Here is a 20,619-nt window from a genome sequence, read left to right as displayed (position 1 = left end):
ACCACGATGATGAAACAAAATAGAATATTGTAAAATATTTCTATAAAGTAAAGGATGTTTGCATTTTGCATGCATAATTTATGCTGCAGAGCAAAAAATAGAAGTGTTATGTTTATTTAAATTATGAATTATGAACTTTACATTCATATTCGAAATGTACAAAAACTGTCATATTTGGAAGAATGCCATAACCTACAACCCAGCTGAAGATGAAAAATAAATATGTATCTTTTAAATTCTCTCTTTTTTCGAAGGGCTGTTTGTCATGGTCTAAAAAGAGCATATATCTACAGTAAGTTTCCTCAATGTTCCAATTTGTGTAATAGTTCGAAGTCTATTAAAATAATAAGTCGAGAATATGCTGCCGTTCAGTCTTTACTCCACAGATCGGGATTACAAGATATTTCGCAGCTTTCTAAACATTTAAACGTAAGGGAGTTTCATTCGTCTCCGAAATATGATCAAACACCAAGCCAGAGTCCTCCAGGAAGCTCAGGGAGGCCTCCGGAGAAAGACGATGATAAGGATAAGATCCCTTCTTTGCTGGCAAAAGCCTTTCTATGGATGCTGACAGCCTATATGTTAATTGCAATAATATCTCTTATGTTTCCTGGTACCAGTCAACCAGAGGTAAGTAACTGTTCAAATGAGTATACAGAGTTGAGATAAAGTATGGAACCAAGCAAATATCTTTGAAACGAAAAGAACAATATTTATGAAACCTTGCATGCAAGTACAGTGACGCAAAAGGCATCTGATGCCATATTTTTTGTTACTACTCCACTTCCAGTTTCACCGGAAATACCCTTAACTTATTTAATTTAAATGGAACACCCTGTATATTTTTGCAGATTTTAAAAGAACTTGTTATTTTTAATTCATACATACCAAGTTTGGAAGAAAAAACTATTAAAATAAGAAATAAATCTCTTTACAGTTAAAAAATAGGTTAATTTATTTACGTTAGACCAATGATATTAAAAATAAAAAAAAAATAATTTCAAATGTTGAAAATGTTTGCTGTTCACCTCCTGACAACGTGCAAGCCTATAAATAAATTCGTGAGTCACTTTTTGCAAGATTTCTCCACGTATTAGTTCACATTCATCAATTATTACTCTTTGTCTCAAATCCTGCAAGCATGTTGGTCGCCTAACATAAACACGTAATTTTAGATAACCCAAAGAAAAAAATCTAATGGGTTGAGGTCCGGAGAACGAGCGGGCCACTCTATGAATCCTCTACGTCCAATCCATGGACTTGGAAAATTCACTTCCAAAAAATGAAAATTCACCATAACCGATTATCATTAATATTTCAATACGATCTTTTTCACTTACATGAACCATTTTTAATACAACTTATTTCTGTCAATTAGTTCAGTAACAGTTTTACCTACTATACTAAATTCAAATAAGTCATGCAGTCATGCACAACAATTTTAGTGTACAGTGGACAGTAGAACCACTCTCCGAAAAATTGGAAGTAAAATCTGTAGTCGCGCATGGTGACCGTGCATTGTTCTTAGTCACTTTTGAGAAGTAATACTGCCGGTATTACTTCTTGAGATCAAAGTAAATCGATAGAGAAGTGGTTTTACTGTCCCTCTTTATACTGTGCTACTGTGCTACAGTATAAATGGTATGGTTTGTTCAACAGTAAATGGTTGAGTTCAATTAGTGTGGTCGTAAATATTATTAAATTTATCTGACCTGGCCCATTGTTAAGACCCACCCAGAGCGATAAGCAACCGAGGTAGACAGAGTTGGTCTTTTGACAATTAACACTGACTAGACGGTACTCCCATAATAAAGCAAAGAAATTTTACCAGAAAACATATTTAAATTTTACCTGAAACCGGGCCTTTTATACTATTATCTGTTAATCCAGGATGTTTATAGTGGTAACTAATTGAACTCAACCATTTACTGTTAAACATACCATACTCGTTTATTTCCTACTATGTTGTATTAATACAAAAAATTATCTACAGACACTTTTTAACAAATTTTCTCTACCAAATTTGGAATGTATGAATTAAAAATAACAAGTTCTTTTAAAATCCGCAAAAATATACAGGGTGTCCCATTTCAATTAAATAAATTAGGGATATTTGCGCTGAAACTGGAAGTGGAATAGTAACAAAAAATATGGCAACAGATGCCTTTTGCATCACTGTACATACTTGCATGCAAAGTTTCATAAATATTGTTCTTTTCGTTTCAAAGATATTTGCTTGGTTCCATACTTTATTCCAACCCAGTATAGTTATTTTAGCAGAATCACTTTCATCCTTCCCATAACATGGTCCACTGATCTTAGACAGTTTATTTTGATGATTTTCATGATATCTGCATCATCAAAAAGTCTATAGAGTTCAAAATTATATCGTCTTCTCCACAGACCCTGTTCGAAGATTTGTAGTAACTCTTTATCTCGAGTTGTCAGTGCATCTTGCTCTTAACACTAGAAGCACCAACATTCCTGCATACCTAGAAGCACTGCAGCGTTCAAAATGACGGGTATTAGAATTTCTATTGCCAGCCGTTTTTGAATTCTTTTTTACTTGATAAAAACCTATATTGAGTTAATAACTAATAATAAAAGACATATTTAATTAATTTAAATGATTTATTTAATTATTCAAGCACGATTTATGCAGTAGCAAAATTTTTCAATTTTGCTTGTACAAGACCCACACAAATTTTATTTACATTTATGTATATGACAAATTTCACATGTTTTTCACTTTCACCTGCTACATCTTTTTTGTTGTTTTTTGTGGTGTTGAATCGTGGACCTTGAACAAAGAATATATGCAGAAAATTGGAAGCATTCCAAATGTGGCTATATCGGAGAATAGCCACAAAAGAATCTGAGAGTCACAAATGAGGAGGTCCTCAGAAGAATGTAGAAGAACCGAGAGGTACCACCATCAAACCTCGAAAGTTCGAATACTTTGGACACATTATGCGAAATGAATCCAGATATACCCTTCTAGAAGCCTGCAAGAAAAATATTTGGAAAACGGGGCCCAGGAAGAAGAACATCCTGCGGATAAGGTAAAAATTCCCATGTTGGTCGCCAACATTCATCACGGATAGGCACATAAAAAAAATAATATGCTCAAAAATATTATGTGCCTAAGTGAATACATAAATATAAGCTAGTGAAGCTACTAATATAATATAGTTGCTAACCTGGTGTACTAGCGCTATTGCAAAGTAACTCCCATCCTATAGTGTCGATGGAGGAATTCTCTAAACTGCTTCCGCGAATTCCTCTTACCCGGTTGGTAATAATTCCTAAAGAAGTATTGGAGTCAGCATTCGAAGTTGAAGCAGAAGTACTAAGCATATCCTCAATCTCAACTTCATCTTCAGAATCGCTACCCGATGAATGTCCTTGATCAACTTTATCAGGCACATACTCGTCTTCTTCATTATTGGATACATTTTCATCACATAACTCTACTTCATATTCATTATCTGACAAATTCTGTAACCACTCCAATAATTATTGCTCAGTCAAATATCGACGAGACGTGATAACAGCAGAAAAGAGAAAGATCACAATGAAAAATCAAAGTACATATTGAGCACGCACTTGCAAAGAGTATACTCAAATTACCTAATAACAAATGTTTTCGATGCATTTTATACATAAAATAAGTAAAAACTTCCCAGAAAAATAGAACAAAATGTAGAATACCTTGTCATTACTACCCAATTTTTCTAGGTAGACATTCACTAAATTCAAAATATAATTATGTTGTAAAAGTTCCTGTAAAAGAGAAATTATAATCCTCAAATAAATATTAAAGTCCCAAATTATAAATTTTGTAAAATAAATATGAATGAGTAATACAGAGGGTCAAACAGGGAAAGCAGTCAAAATTACTGCTCTTGTGCTTCTAGATAGACATTAGCATATCTTAAAAAGTAATTCCGCTAAGTAGCTTTAAAAGAGAAATTATAATCTTCAAATAGATCTAGGAAAAGTGATAAATTATCAAGTTTCTAAAGTAACTATGAATGAGTAAAACAGAGTGTCAAAAATAGAAAGCAGTCAAAATGACCGCTCTGGTGCTTCTAGTGTTAATTGAGGGTCTCTCTTAATTGAGAGTTTTAAGCCATCTTATTTGGGACATTTGTTTAATCCTCATCATCATCAGGGTTTTTTATTCTAGATGGAATGTAGGTATGCCACTTTTACTTAGAGCTCACTGATTCACTTATTGCGGTGATTCACTCTGCATTCCACTTGTGTGTTGTCAAAGTTTGTTGTTTGACTTGGCTTTCGTTACAATTTTCTACCACTAATTTCGATATGTGCATAGTTCCCTCCAGTTTCTCACTTCCAGAATTTTGATATCTCTCATGACTTGGTCCTCCCATCTCTCTCTGGGTCTTCCCCTTGGTCTTTCAGTTTCTGGTTTCCATCTGGTGATTTTAATCAGTAGGTCGGTTTTCCTTCCCTCTATGGGTTGCAGCCATCTCAGTCTCTTCGCTTTAATAAATGTAACTATATCTTCTCCCTTCATTATGTCTCTTAGTTAATGGTTCATTCTTCTTCTCATTTCTCCATTGTCCATTCTTATCTGGCCCGTAATCCGCCTGAGGATTTTCCTTTCGAATATTCTCAATTTTTCTTCATCTTTTTCTGTGAGGCACATTGTCTCAGCTGGTTACATAACTACTGGTCTGATTGCAATGTATTCTATGGTCTTTTTTATCTTACATTCGGCTTTTCAGTTCATAATAATCAGCTCTTGATTTACTTAATTCAACAAAGGTTGTATTCTCTTAGTACTAATACATTTCGTATATTATTTTTACAGGTAGTGCGCTATGTGTCCTGGAACGAATTTCTATACCAAATGTTGGCAAAAGGAGAAGTGGAAAGAATAATAGTGAGACCAGACATTGAAATCGTTACAATTGTACTCCACGAAGGTGCTGTAGTAAAAGGAAAGAGAGTTGAAAATAGAACTTACCATATGAATGTAGTAGACGTCAACAAATTTGAAGATAAACTGAGGGAAGCAGAAAGACGCTTAGGAATTACCGATGGTGTACCTGTCATATATGAGAGAAACACTGACACAGCTGGCAAATTATTAATTTCTTTGTTGATTGTCGGTCTTTTGATATCGTTCTTGGCAAGAAGTAAAAGTATTCGTCCTCCTATCAGCATGGATTCAATAACTCAGCTAGGCCGAGCCAAATTCACACTGGTAGATCCTCTAAAAGGCCCAGGAAAGGGGGTACACTTTTCGGATGTTGCCGGGTTGAGGGAAGCTAAATTAGAAGTCATGGAGTTTGTGGATTATTTAAAGAGGCCTGAACACTACAAGATGTTGGGAGCCAAGGTACCCAAGGGGGCTCTTTTACTAGGACCTCCTGGTTGTGGAAAGACAATGTTGGCCAAAGCGGTTGCTACAGAGGCTAATGTTCCATTCTTGTCAATGAATGGATCAGAGTTTATCGAGATGATTGGAGGTGAGTATAGTTTTTGAAATTTTGGTTAAGATACCGGTTTTCTTCTTCTTCTTCTTAGCCTTTTATCGTCCACGTTTAGACATAGGCCTCTCTGTACAGGAATTATATTAGTATTCCAAAATAAGAGCAATTCATATCCATTTAATTTTTAAAGGTCTAAAAACAAACATTACTAATTGTTGTAAAATAACTAGGTGACACAGATTTCCCAATATAATACACTTGTTTCAAGAACGCTTTTGTCAGCTATTTTGATATGAATATTTTATGGTCGAATCGTGTCAGCTATCATAATAAAACAATCACAAGTTTATTTATAGATACGGAGAAAGTATTACAGATCATTCGTTATTCGTTAATCAATCTTTATTCATTCAATATTGAGACATCAAGTTAGTGAGAAGATGGACGTGCCCACCAACTCGTTACTGATATATTTAGTAGTGAACAAATAAATATAGTATGAGCAAATAGTGTCTTTAAGTTAATCAACCCCATCACCAGGGTATTCCACTCATTTTATTTCTTTATACTCTAACTCCTTCCATCCTTCCAAGATAACGGTTTTTTCAGAATTTAAATGTAAGACGAATTAGATTCGTGGGTATTTCTATAATAGCTTTATTAAATTTTAAAATATAGACTTATCAATGACGAAAACCTCTTTTTTTATATAAATATTTGAGTTCATCAAGTCGTCTACAGTTGTTTCGAAGCCATGTTAAACATCTGGCATATGTTACAATACATAATTTACAAATCAAAAAAATATTTCTCCTTTTCAAGGACTTTTTTTTCTGGTGTCTGGTTGAGATACATTATTTTCCTGACTTATAGGATGTGGCCTGGTATTATTTTTTCATTTTATTTCCCTCAAACAACAAGCGGAATAGTAGATCAAGTTAAAGGGAGGATGATAATACTGGGGGATTTTAACGCAGGAATGACCAAGGAATACCCGGAATTAAGGGGTTACATAGGTCTTGCGGGTAAAAAAGTGACTTTTTAAAAAAATTATATCTCGAAAACTTAAAATTATTTTTATTTATAATTAGAACATGTAACAGTATAGTACTTAAGGTACTCTCAAAAAAATTTTCAGCCAAAATATTCATTTTTGTAGAGTTGACTGCAATTTTTCGACAACAGCCTTTTTTGTGGCGGGCAGCATAACTAAGTCCAGTCTCATCTGAAATCAAAAAATCAAAAAGTTTCTTGTAGTTTATACCTCTGGCTAGTGAATGAACGAAGGAATTTTTATTAGGTGAAGTTGTTTTTGTTTTATATAAAAAAAACTACTTTAAAAATGGTAATTTTTGAAAAAATGAGAAAAATTGGGGTCGACAATGTGTTTAAACTTATGTAAAATCTTAGATTTCATTTTTTTTTAAATTCCTTCGTTCATTCACTAGCCAGAAGTATAAACTACAAGACACTTTTAGATTTCAGATGAGACGACTTAGTTATGCTGCCCACCGCAAAAAAATGGCTGTTGTCGAAAAATTGCAGTCAACTCTACAAAAATGAATATTTTCGGCTGAAATTTTTTTTTGAGAGTACCTTAAGTACTATACTTTTACATGTTCCAATTATAAATAAAAATATTCTTTAGTTTTCGAGATATAATTTTTAAAAAGTCACTTTATTTACCAGTAAGACCTATGTAACCCCTTAAGCAAAAGCATAACGAGAATGTTAAAAACGAAAATGGAGAACTGATGATAAATTTCTGCATGAATAAAACAAACTTTGAATAAACAACACAGTTTTCGACCACAAAGACCGACACAAGGAATAATACCCATGGACAAAGATCTATGATGGATTATGTTATAACCAACAGAGATATACATCCATCACAAATAATCATCTATGTAAGATGCCTCGAATCAGCAGATGTATGTAGAGACCATAGCCTAGTATAGCCGGCATATTTATGTTTCGTGGACTTTTAGAAGGTATTTGACATGGTCAACTTAAAGGGTGTTAATCATTTATTGTACACAAGAGAAGTTCTTCTAGAAATATTAAAAATCATCGAAAATATATACCAGAACAACATAGTAAAAGTAGAGGAAGAAGTAACTGACCCAATTGAAACTGGCAGTGGGATAAGATAGGGAGGATTTCCTGAGTCTTCTGTTATTGTTAAGACAATATTTCATCTTATTTTGTCAATATTTCATCCTGTTTTGCGTATTTTTGTGCATTTTGTTTAACTGATTAGTCTTTTTAGGTCTCGGTGCAGCTAGAGTGAGAGACTTGTTCAAAGAAGCCCGAAAACGCTCTCCCTGCATTATTTACATCGACGAAATCGATGCTGTAGGACGTAAGCGCAGTGGCAGATTAGGAGCAGAAGGTATTAGTGGCGAAAGCGAACAAACTCTCAATCAATTGCTGGTAGAAATGGACGGAATGGCCAGCAAGGAAAACGTGATAATGTTAGGTAGCACCAACAGACCGGATATCCTAGATAAAGCTTTACTACGTCCAGGCAGATTCGATCGGCATATACTGATCGATTACCCCGATCTTGTCGAGAGGAAGCAGATATTCGAACAGCATCTTAAAGGAATAGCTTTGGAGCAGACCCCCGATACGTACTCCAAACGATTGGCCTACTTGACGCCCGGATTTAGTGGCGCCGATATCGCTAACGTTTGTAACGAAGCCGCTCTTCATGCTGCTCGTTTGAAGAAGAAGAAAGTCGAAAAAGAAGATCTGGAATATGCGGTGGAACGTTTGGTGGGTGGAACAGAGAAGCGTAACCATGCTATGTCGCCTCAAGAAAAGAGAGTGGTCGCTTACCACGAATCCGGACATGCTTTAGTCGGTAAGTGTGTAAAATATTTAAACAGGTTATAAAATAGGCGATTCTATTTATTTCACTATTTATTTACTTCTTCTTGAATGACTGTTGAAGACATGACTCTGTCTGTTTTTCAATGTGCCTCCAGTAAGTTGTCATTCCATTTTTTTCGTGGTCTTCCCACTGATCGTCTTCCTATTGGGGAACCGTATCTCGCCGTATTTATTTACAAGATCTATTTTATTATACAGTGAGCACGTAAAGGTTGGAATAAATTCATTTTCTCGATTTTGGAAAAAAATCCCGAAACAGGTCAATTTTTATTTTTAAATTACGACTTCTTGGCATTATTATCATACTAGTGACGTCGCCCATCTGGGCGTGATCACGTCATCGAGTATTTTTTAAATAAGAATAGGGGCCGTGTGATAGCTTATTTGAAGGGTAATTAAATTTTCTGTTCAGTAATATAAACATTGACATAAAAAGAAGAATGTATGTAATTTATTTAATTCAAAATACATTTTACTACTCTCAGAAAACAGAAAAAAATGTTTATTTGAAAAATAAACATTGCTTTTCGCTTAAATTAAATGTTCAAATTGTCAAGAGGCAGGTGGGTGGTTGCTTTAATATTGAATTTAAGCAAAAAACAATATTTATTTGTCAAATAAACATTTTTTCCTGTTTTCTGATAGCAGTAAAATGTTTTTTGAAATAAATAAATTACACACATTCTTCTTTTTATGTCAATAAATTTAATTAAAAAAACATTTTTTTTGGACACCTTGTTTAAATAATTGTTATTGTTTATATTACTGGATCGAGAATTGAATTACCTTTTAAGTGAGCTATCACACGACCCCTATTCTCGTTTAAAAAAATCATCGATGACGTCAGCAGGCCCAGATGGGTGACGTCACTAGTATGATATACAGGGTGTCCAGAAACTCTACCGACAAACGAAGACAGGAGATTCTTCAGATAATTTTAAGATAATTTAACCCAATTCACTTAGTCCGAAAATGCTTCCTAAGGGAGCTAGAACTCTTTGAAGATGGCGTCTTGTAATTAGTTTTTCTTAAATACCTCCAGAATGCTTCTATTTAGAAAAACAAAAATTGGTACGCGTATTTATCTTCAAGATATAAATCTAATCCATCTATTGCAAATTTCTAGTACCGGTCATAGGCGTCCGTTTTAGGTAGGGCAACGGTTATTTTATCGCATAACTTTTTTATCTTTAACTTTTATGCATTTCTGACACTGGATTATTAAATTGTAAAGTATTCTAGTACTAAAAGGTACTCTTGTTTTAAATTGGTAGGACACACCGTTTTCTAGAAAAATCGATTTGAAAATTTTTCGCTTTATGAATTAAAAAAAAAATTTCAAAAAAACTGTTTAGAAAAACGAAAACTGGTACATTTATTTATATTCCAGTACTGGAATTCATTAATTGCGAATTTCTAGTACTGGTCATAGGCGTCCGTTTTGGGTAGGTCAACTGTTATTTTATAGCATACCTTTCTTGTCTTGAATTTTTGAGCATTTTTTACACTAGATTATTAAATTATGAGGTATTTTTGAGTACTAAAAGTTACTCTTACTTTATGTTGGTAAAATACTTCGTTTTTTGTTGAAAAGTTCTCTCAATTTTTTTTCCAATTCCAAAAACGATTCCGAAACGAAATTTTCAAATCGATTTTTCTAGAAAACGGTGTGTCCTACCGACTTAAAACAAGAGTACCTTTTAGTACTAGAATACCTCACAATTTAATAATCCGGTGTCAGAAATGCATAAAAGTTAAGGACAAAAAAGTTATGCGATAAAATACCCGTTGCTCTACCCAAAACGGACGCCTATGACCGGTACTAGAAATTTGCAATGGATGGAATCGATTCATCTCTGAAAAGTAAATATGCATACCAATTTTCGTTTTTCTAAATAGAAGCGTTCTAGAGGTATTTAAGAAAAACTAATTTCATGACGCCATCTTCAAAGAGCTCTAGCTCCCTTAAGAAGCATTTTCGGACTAGGTGAATTGGGCTGAATTATCTTAAAATTATCTAAGGAATCTCCTGTCTTCGTTTGTCGGTAGAGTTTCTGGACACCCTGTATATGCCAAAAAGTTGTAATTTAAAAATAAAAATTGACCCGTTTCGGAAAATGAGAAAATGAATTTATTCCAACCTTTACGTGCTCACTGTATATGACCCTTCGAGTCGTGATGATGACTCATGTCAAAGTTTCGGATCTACCTCAATTCGCTTTCTAGTGTATTTCCACTATAGGTCGGGCCAGGGCCGGCCCGTCCATATAGGCGAACTAGGCGGCCGCCTAGGGCGCAAAATCCGCCTAGGGCGCAAAATTAGGGACGTAGTACTTTCTCATGTAGTAGTTGTGTAACTCGCAGAGACAGAAAAATCACTGGGTAATGAAAGGTGAAGGATATTTTATTTTAGTTGTCTTATAAAATAAGAAAACGCAAAACTATAACTTAACGTTAACATTAATTACTCGTTTTGGCAACCTCGCTGAGCGTAAGCCTACTTAGTGGCGCAGTGGTCGCGGCAACCCCACACTCTTCACTTCAGTCAAGCCAGCAGTCATAGCGTGAACAGAATAAGAGTACTAGTCTGTCATTAGGGCGCTGCGTGTTATGCATTTTCACTTTTCAGTTTAGTGTAGTAGTGCAGTGTTGTTGACTTTGTTTGTGCATTGATTGACAGTAGTAGTAGTTGTTAATTTACGATAACAAAACTGCAAAAGGAAGTTTGAATTAACAAGTAAGTAGCTTATACTCTTCATATTTATAATTTTTTTCAGTCATCATATCATATAGGCCATTGTCATATTGTTGTTGTATATAGGCCTAAATCAAATCAAAATTGAGATTGTTTAATTATCATAACTTAAAGAAAACCCCTTGTGAACACTTGCCTCTGTTTCGCCTACGATGCCGATGTGATTGATTAGGAACTGGCTGCTGAGTGCTGGTCATGCTGGCTGCTGTTCTGGGATTTGGGCGAACTGAGTGGTTGTTTAATTTATTTAATATTACACAATATGAATGTTGAATGAATTATTAGTTTTGAAATCCACCTGGACATTTCTAATTTTGCTTCCAAATATTTATCAAAACAAATTATTTTTTGTTGAAAACAGTATAACTTGACTTTTTAAGCAAGAATGACCATTGGATTTTTTTGTAAAATTTTTTAACTTCTAATTTCTATCAAATTGATTTCAAAATTAGGCCTACTTTAAATGTATTTATAAATAATATTAAAATAATAGGCTATTAATGTAATTTTATTTAAGAGAAGTCCTTGCTTCTTGGGGGTGTAATCCTAATTTCATATCTTGAGTAAAGACATTCAAAATTTTTTCATTTTTTCAAAATGAAGTTAGCTTAATCCAATCATTGTTTTCTTTCCAGATATGATGTCAGGAAAACACTCGGGCTCTTGGTTTAAGAAAAGAAGACAGGAAAGAGAGGAGTCAGCAAAAAAAGCTAAAGGGTCTTTTGAAAAATATTTAATTAAACCAAATGACACAACTCTTAGGGAGGAAAGTTATAATGAATCACCTTCCACCTCTGGAAAAACCAACCAGCTCCTACCTCAAGAATATGCTACAGAGAAAACAGATACTGAATCACCTTCTACTTCTGGGGGAATCATCCAGATCCAACCTCAAGAATGTCCTAGGAGGATAACAGCTATTGAACCGCCATCTACTTCTGCAGAAAACAACGAACGTCAACTGCAAGAATTTCAAAATAATTTCGTTGAAATGGACGTTGACGTTACAGATAATGCAGTGGAATTACTGCCGGAAAATTCAATCTCACCCAAAGTTACGCTTGATTATGCTGATCCAGCGTCTTGGGACACTCTAAATATTAATCGCCAAACTTTACGAACCATTTTAGTAGAGCATGGACCTGACCAAGTAAAAGGAAAATTTCCGAAGGGTGTGAATAACAGAAAATTTTCTGACTTTCATTATAGAAGGAGGCTTCCAAATGGTGAATATGTGTACCGAGACTATCTTCAATACTCAAAATCTACCGACAAAGTTTTCTGTTTTTGTTGTAAGGTGTTTGGCGGCATAAATGTCTCTTCTTCATTAGGCAAAAGTGGTTGTAATGACTGGCACAATATGTCGGCCCTCCTTGAAACGCACGAAACATCAAATGATCACCTTCAAAACTTTGAAAAATGGAAAACACTGAAAAAAGCACTTAAAAAAAATTTAACTGTTGACAATGTTTATGAACAAAAAATAAAACAAGAGGAAATTTACTGGCAGAAAATTCTAGAACGGCTGTTTGCTCTCGTCAAAACTCTTGGGTCCCAAAACTTGTCATTTCGCGGCACGACAGAAAAATTAGATGTTAATGACAACGGAAATTTTTTAAAATTTATTGAATATTTGGCCATGTTTGACCCAATAATGAATGAGCATCTAAGAAAAATCAAAAGTGATGTCAACAGGCACACTCATTACTTAGGGAAAAATATACAAAATGAGATGATTCAAACTTTAGCTAATGCAATAAATGCAGATATATTGTCCTCAGTACATACGGCTAAATATTTTTCTATTATTTTAGACTGCACACCAGATGTTAGTCACGTAGAGCAAATGACAATTATTATTCGATTTGTTGAACTACCAAAGTCATCTCTGGCATCCTCAACAGAAGTATCTAGTTATCATCAAGTACTTGTAAAAGAACACTTTTTGGGATTTGTGCCTCTCACTGAAAGTACCAGTGGTGAGTATATGACGGAAGTAGTTTTAGAAAAGTTAAAAGAGATTTCTTTGCCTGTAGAGAATATTCGTGGGCAAGGTTATGACAACGGAAGCAACATGAGAGGAAAAGAAAGTGGAGTTCAAAAGAGAATTTTAGATGTCAACCCACGTGCATTTTATGTTCCATGCTGCTCACACACTTTGAACCTTGTTGTGAACGATGCAGCTTCGTGCTGTGTAGAGGTTACTACTTTTTTCGATGTGGTTCAACGAACATATGTGTTTTTTTCGGCATCAACTCGACGATGGGATGTTTTGCGCCGTCATGTTCCAGCTTTGACATTAAAACCCTTAAGTGATACAAGATGGTCCAGTCGAATTGATGCACTAACGCCTCTGCGGTACCACTTGTCTCATGTGTGTGATGCTTTGGAGGAGATTTCTGAGGACACTTCTCTAAAAGGATCAAGTGGCAGTATTGCGAAGGTAGAAGCACTTGGATTACTTAAACACCTCTCAGACTTCAAGTTTATTGTTGCCCTTGTTACATGGCACAATATTTTATTTCAGGTAAACCTAACCAGTAAGATACTACAAGAAAAGGATTTGAGTCTCCAGAAAGCAGTTAGTCACCTGAAAAAAACCGAAGAGTTTTTGGTTACAGCCAGAAGTGATGTACAGTTTCAGAGAGTTCTGGTTGATGCTAAGGAAGTAGCAGAAGAAGTTGGAATAGAACCAATTTTTGAGAGGGAGAAGGTCCGAATAAGAAAAAAGAAGAAAATGTTTGATTATGAATCAACAGATGAATCAGCAAATGTTGCCAGTGACCCGTCAGAAAGTTTCAAGATTCAATTTTATTTTGCTCTTTTAGACACGGCTGCTAATGCGGTAAAAGAAAGATTTTCCCAGTTAAATACAGTATCTGGTGTCTTTGGATTTTTATACAACATTACTGATCTTAAAAACAAGACTACATCTGAGGTTAAGTCGATGTGCAACAACTTAGAAAAATCATTAGGAATTCAAAAAGATGGACGTTTAATTGAATCTGATATTGATGCTGTAGGACTGTGTTCTGAATTGAAAGCAATTTCTCATCATCTCATCGACTCTATATCAAGCCCTGAAGAAGTCCTAAACTACATTTACCAACACAACCTTGAGAATGGATTTCCTAACATATGTGTAGCACTTCGTATTTTGCTTACGATGCCACTTTCTGTAGCTAGTGCAGAACGGAGTTTTTCCAAACTTAAATTAATTAAAACCTATCTCCGCAGTACAATGTGCCAGGAGAGACTTGTAGGTCTGGCGACAATATCTATTGAAAGTGAGAGAGCAAGACAAGTAGACTTAAAAGTTCTCATTCAAGAATTTGCTAAGCAGAAAGCAAGAAAAGTGCCCTTAGGACTTTAGTTTTTAGCCAAGAAATACTGTTAATTTCTAATCTGTATTTAAAAGTGACTTTCAGTCCGAAGTTAATAGAACAGTAATCCAATAGCAAACAATATTGCAATATGTTAGTCAGTGTATTGTTTAAGACAGTGTTATAAAAGATTTGTAGACTAACTTTGAGTCTCCGTTTTTTATGATGAAAATTATATGTACAGAATTCAACTTTGACCCATTAAACCCATATGCCTTTGGTTAAAGTACGTCTTATGTAATTACATTTGCTTTTTATGAAATTAAAGTTTGTGTTATGTAAAATAGCAGTTATTTTATTTATATATCCCAGTCATTAATCAAAGGTTTATTAAATTAAATTAAATTATTAACATAACACAGAGTTGAAATACCGTGTCCCGGTAAAGTGCTAGTTGAACTTTTTCAACTGTAATGAGGGCGCAAAATTTGTTTTCGCCTAGGGCGCCGCAAACCCTAGGGCCGGCCCTGGGTCGGGCTTACCTTACAATATATTTATATCCGTTTTTTCTTCGTCATTTTTAAAACCAAGATTTCATCTAAGTGACTATTGTTAAATGAATTTGAAGAGTTCTCTTTGAGTTCATAGCGAATTCTCTAAATTTAATATACATAATTTTTTTTTATTTATAAAATAAATTACAAATAGATATCTAGTATTTTCATATAGTCTATTGACTCTTCGGTTGCCACTAAAAAGTTTGAAGGGCCACCTGTGTATGTGTATGCTCTACGTGGGTAGTCTATGTGTCTGATCGTCTGTCTTGCAACGCCGCAGTCACAAAAAGGCGAGGGAATTTTACCCCATCTGTAGAGGGAGTCGGCGCATCTTCCATAGTTTGTTTTGATTCTATTAACGGCTACCCAAATCTTACGGGGACGTTAAACTCCGTCAAGTTTGTCTGTGATGTCTAGTAGACTGTCTTACTTTCCCATTTTTCTCTACGTCGGGCATTTAACTCAAAATTGGAATGATGTAGCGCAGCTGTGGTTTGGACGGTTGACGGTTTGGTTATGTATGGTTGTTGCGTTTTAAAATTTGTGGGAAGAGAAACAACAAAGGTTAGTTAATAGTTATACTGCCTTTTTAAATAGTTTTCATATTATATTTTTGAAGTTATACTTCAAAATGTTTTAATTTATGTATGTATCAGTCCAGAAAAGGCGTGGAAAGAATATATTAGTGTTTTTAAATATATTTTTCTACAAACGTGTTAAAAATGCAATTTTTAGGACTCCATAGGAGCATTAAAAATGCTACTTTAAGGCCCTAGTGCTTTAAAATTTTTAAGGCACTGCAGTTAAAAGTGAATTGTCAAATTGTGAAACGTCAAAATATTTATATTTCATTTATTAACATTAATATTAATAATACAACTTGCGCAATTTGAAAAAGGTGGTTTAAAAGATTTTTTATTATAATTTTGTGTCTTTGGATTTGTCTTCCTTGGCCGTAAAATAATAAAACATCTATTTTTATATTTCACTTGTCACCGTGATGTATAATTATGTATATCTGAAAGGTAACTAGCATGCGGCTTGATGGCCTTGTTGGTAGAGCATTGGACCAGAGATAAAAAAATCGCGAGATTGCGGGTTCAAATCCCGGACGATTCATATTTTTTTCTTTTTTTTTTTAATATTTGGCATTGTTAAGTTTTGGTTCATTTTTGGTAATTATTGTTAATTTTTTGTATTGTAACTGTTAAGTAGGTATATTTATTTCGTTGAAATTATATTATAATAGAAGTATAACTTCTTACGTGCGTACAAAGTACACACACATTCTTTTTTTTATTATATTTTGACTGCAGAAGTTGGTAAAAACATTCATTCTAAGTAAAAAACGCCCTATACATTTTTTTGATAAAATTAATAGTTTTAGGTTTATTCGCTATCAAAAGTGTTAGTTTTACATATCGAAAAAATCAATGGTTTTAATACGTTTTCTGCTATATAATTACTCCAAAAGTTCTCGTTTTATCAAAACAACTTTCCTTGACAAAAAAGTACCCTTTAAAAAAGTAAACAAAACCGTTTTTTTAATTATCTTTAAGACCAATAGTAATCGAGCTATACTTTATTATATGTTAGCTCTTCTTCGTCAAATGCTAAATATTGTAGTTTCAAAGTCAAAAGACGGAAAAACTATGCATTTTTCGAGGATAACTTGTTCAAACTAATTTAAAGTATTTAAAAATATCTATCTCCAGAATTAAAAAAGTCTCTAGCTCAAAAATTAAGTGACATAATGAAAAGAATGTCAGTCCCAATTATTTTCAGCGAAAAAGTGATGGGAAGCAACCTCTTAATCACCACCCTAATTAAAATTAGTCATTGACCTTATTTGGTCTTCTTTATTTATGTATAATTAATAGGTTTTAGAAATTTGACCGGCTTGAATGATTAGTTTTAAAAAAAATGGAGTTAAAAGCGAATAACGGATTTTTGTAGTTTGGAAAGAATGGCCTTTTCTTCAGAATAGATAGATTAGCATCAGAGATACGAAAAAATGTTTAAATATGAAATTGTAGCTTATTTAATTCCTAAGAACCTGGTCTGGAAAAACCTTTTTCTACGGCAAAAATTGAATGATGTATTTACAATTAAAACTTATAACATGCAAAAACCACCTTTAGCAACCCTTTCAAAGTCACCTCTTTTTGCGACTGAGGATTTTAAAAATATTTAATATTAATAGGCTTATAGATTGTATAAAAACCTACAAAATTCGTTTTTACCAAACTTTCTAAGATAAGAAATAAAAAAGTTACGGTTAAAAAATCAATATTTTTTTTTTGAAAAAAAAAGGAGAAATCCCATTAGAAGCATAATAATGTAAGTTAGCGGTGTTTTTAGTCATTGGCCTTATTAATTCTTCTTTAATTATGTATTATTAAAAGATTCTAGAAGTTTGACTTGCTTAATATGATGAGTTTTTAAAAAACTGGAGTTAAAAGCGAATAACGAAGTTTGTAGTTTGGTAAAAAATGCCATTTCCTTCAGAATAGAAAGATTAGCATCAGAGATACGAAAAAATATTTAATATGAAATTGTAGGTTATTTAATTCCCAAGAAAGTGGTTTGAAAAAAAAAATTTCTACGGGAAAAATTGAATGAATCGTAAATGAGTATTATCGAAAAACATTGATTTTTTTCGATATAAAACTAACACTTTCCATAGCGAATAAATCGAAAACTATTAATTTTATCAAATAAATGTATAGAACATTTTTAGCTTAGAATGAATATTTTTATCAACTTTTGTGGTCAAAATGTAATGAAAATTTCCACCCCCGAGATGGGGTAGCAACCAACCCCATGGTAAAAGCGCCTTTCAGCATCATATAGATTTTGATCCTTGGACTATCCACTACTTATTCTCAAATTTTCAAGCAAATCGATCCATTCTGTAAAAATTGCGAGGTGAAAAGCTTTGGTTCCTGGACTATATTATGTAATTTCTTATCTGATTTCCACTTATAGTTGCAAAATAATATAGATATGATAGTTTATCGCCAACCGTCACTAAAGTCATTCATTATTGTACTTAATTGCCCTCATTTGCGGCAGTAAAGTAACACTTTATTGTACTGAAAGAAGAATTTTACTTTACCTGCCGCGATTAATCAAATTAACCGAGATTGAGAATGTAAGTGGTCGATGGCAGAAATCGAATGGCGAGTATTTGAGTGAACCTAAAATTTATTTACTTTAATTATTGTACACAATTGTACAATATTGTACAATAAAAAATATTGTACACAATTGGCGATATTATCAATTAAAGTTATGTCAAAAAGGAAAATTCTGTAGTATTTTGTAATTATATTCATATAAAATAAATTAAAACTTTACCGATTTAGTAATTATTCAATATTGATAACTATCGATTAAAAATCGAAAGCGGCCATCTTGCAAAAGTTATCTGTCATTGCTGTCATGAAATTATTATGACGTCTAAAATTTCAAAAGTTTTTAAATTGTAAATTGAAAATAAGTGTTAAAAGCAATATCAAATTGTTGGCGATAAAATTTTGTATGCACCACGTCAGTAAAGACTCTTTATCGAACTCGTCTGTTATTCGCCTCGCTCGCTATGCTCATAATATCATACTCGTTCCATAAAGAGTAACTTTACTGACTTGGTACATAAATAACTATTATGTTTGATTCGTCTCAATTTTGTTTTAGGTTGGTTACTGGAACACACTGACGCTCTTCTGAAAGTAACAATCGTCCCTAGAACAAGTTTAGCCCTAGGTTTCGCACAGTACATCCCGAGAGATCAAAAGCTGTACACCAAAGAAGAGTTATTCGACAGAATGTGTATGATACTTGGAGGTCGAGCCGCAGAAGCCGTAGTTTTTAATAGAGTGACCACTGGGGCCCAGAACGACCTCGAAAAAGTCACAAAAATGGCTTACGCACAAGTAAAAGAGTTCGGAATGAATGAACACATCGGTCTAGTCAGTTTTCCCGACAAGGAAGAAAAAGACTTAGGACGGAGGCCTTACAGTAAAACCTTAACTAACCTCATAGACGCCGAATCGAGAACCTTGGTAGCTAGAGCGTATCAGCACACTGAGGAGGTTTTGCGAAAGAACAGGAAATTGTTGGAGGCTTTAGCTGAAGCTTTGTTGGTTAAAGAAACTTTAAATTATGACGATGTTGAGAAGCTGCTTGGTCCTCCGCCGTTTGGTGCGAAAAAGTTAATCGAGCCTGCGGAATTTGAAGAAACTCTTAGAAAAGATGCAGGTGATTATGCTACTCCAAAATCCGAAAATAATTCGACTGTCACATCTACGAAATCTTAGTTTTTTTTATAGTGTAAATAATATAGTGTTTGACAAAAACTCTTTCTTTTTTATCAACCCGTTTGAAATTTCACAAAATATGTGTTGGTGGCCAGTACAGTACACAGGTAGCAGGGCTGTCCTATGTATTTTGGGACGCTGAATTCGAATTTCAAACTTGCCTTTGCGTTGGAATGGGCGGGAGTTTGTAAGTATGTAATAATTTAATTATTGTTAAAGATTATAATGCGTAAAGTAACAAATATAGATTATTTAAAAAATACAATTTTTGTTACTTTAAAAAAGTCTACAAAATTTTGTTTAAACGATTTCAATGCTGAAATCAGTCTCCTTTTGATGTTCTTCTTCATTGACCTCGTTATTAATATTTTTACAAGTTTTTTTATAAGAGACATTTTTTACAAGACATTTTTAAATGTATTTGACACATTTTTTTTTCACAGTGTGTCAAACCTTGACTTTACAGTACAGGTTCTTATGACCAACAGTGATGCCAAATTTTATCAGAAACCGGTTTTAAGCAAATATACTTTTTTCTGTAGGATAACTTAGGAATTAATATTATTGACATTTTGTGGCTGTCAGGGGTTCCAATTTTTTTTTTTTTTTTTCGAAAAATAACTGAAATAACTAACAATTAATGAACTTCAACGAATCAAATGAACTAACTAAAATTAATTTTAAGTTTAAAATTTATATTAATTTTAATGAGGGTGTAAACACATTAAAATGACATTAATTTCAGGTTGGAAATCAGTTATTAAGAATAATAATAAACTGCAATTAGGATCCAAATTTTCCAAATAAGCAATCAGTTACTTAATACAATGTTATTAGTAATAATTATAAGTTTATTTGATATTCTTTGTTATAATTTAATTTAGGTGAACTGACCATCAACAATTATAATTTATTTATTCTCAACTGTAGGACAATATAAAACTTTACTTAAACTTGACTGACAATCTATTTTATATTGTTCTTGACATTACTTCAGAACTGTCTATACTGTCAATACATAAATTAACAACCATAGAACAACATCCACTTTTAATGTTGGATATTCTAACATTCTTTACCAAAATATACAAATAAGAAAAAAAAATTTTAAGAAACGCTTTTCTTTAGTTACGAGTGACTAAAATTAAAAATATAATAAAAAAATCAACGAAAAAGCAAAAAATAAAAAAAAAATTGAAAAAATCTAACACATCCGTGAAAGAAAAGCGTGGCGCGTGTTCATCGAATAAACGGTTTTCGCCCCATGCTTTTCTTTAACGAATGTGTTAGATTTTTTCAATT

At 33.4% G+C, this 20,619-nt stretch overlaps 1 protein-coding gene across 1 annotated transcript; it reads left to right on the top strand.

The window, feature by feature from the left end:
- The first annotated feature begins 175 nt into the window (after positions 1 to 175).
- Positions 176 to 19,356, top strand: LOC114333729 (paraplegin). Its single transcript, XM_028283700.2, has 4 exons — positions 176 to 630; positions 4,841 to 5,501; positions 7,738 to 8,334; positions 18,695 to 19,356. Exons 1-4 carry the CDS (start codon positions 223 to 225, stop codon positions 19,315 to 19,317), a joined length of 2,289 nt encoding a protein of 762 aa, XP_028139501.1. The 5' UTR covers positions 176 to 222; the 3' UTR covers positions 19,318 to 19,356.
- Positions 19,357 to 20,619: the final 1,263 nt, after the last annotated feature.

This window comes from Diabrotica virgifera, chromosome 5 (assembly GCF_917563875.1).
Source record: "Diabrotica virgifera virgifera chromosome 5, PGI_DIABVI_V3a".
Classification (NCBI taxonomy): Eukaryota; Metazoa; Arthropoda; class Insecta; order Coleoptera; family Chrysomelidae; genus Diabrotica; species Diabrotica virgifera.
The sequence above is the reverse complement of the archived record's forward strand: the minus strand, read 5'-3'. Positions and strand labels throughout refer to the sequence as shown.

Bases quoted from the DNA above. Each gene is read 5' to 3' on its own strand.
- LOC114333729 (XM_028283700.2), top strand. From the start codon at position 223: ATGTATCTTTTAAATTCTCTCTTTTTTCGAAGGGCTGTTTGTCATGGT. The intron at 631-4,840 runs GTAAGTAACTGT...TTATTTTTACAG, and splicing joins CTGGTACCAGTCAACCAGAG to GTAGTGCGCTATGTGTCCTG. The intron at 8,335-18,694 runs GTAAGTGTGTAA...ATTTTGTTTTAG, and splicing joins ATCCGGACATGCTTTAGTCG to GTTGGTTACTGGAACACACT.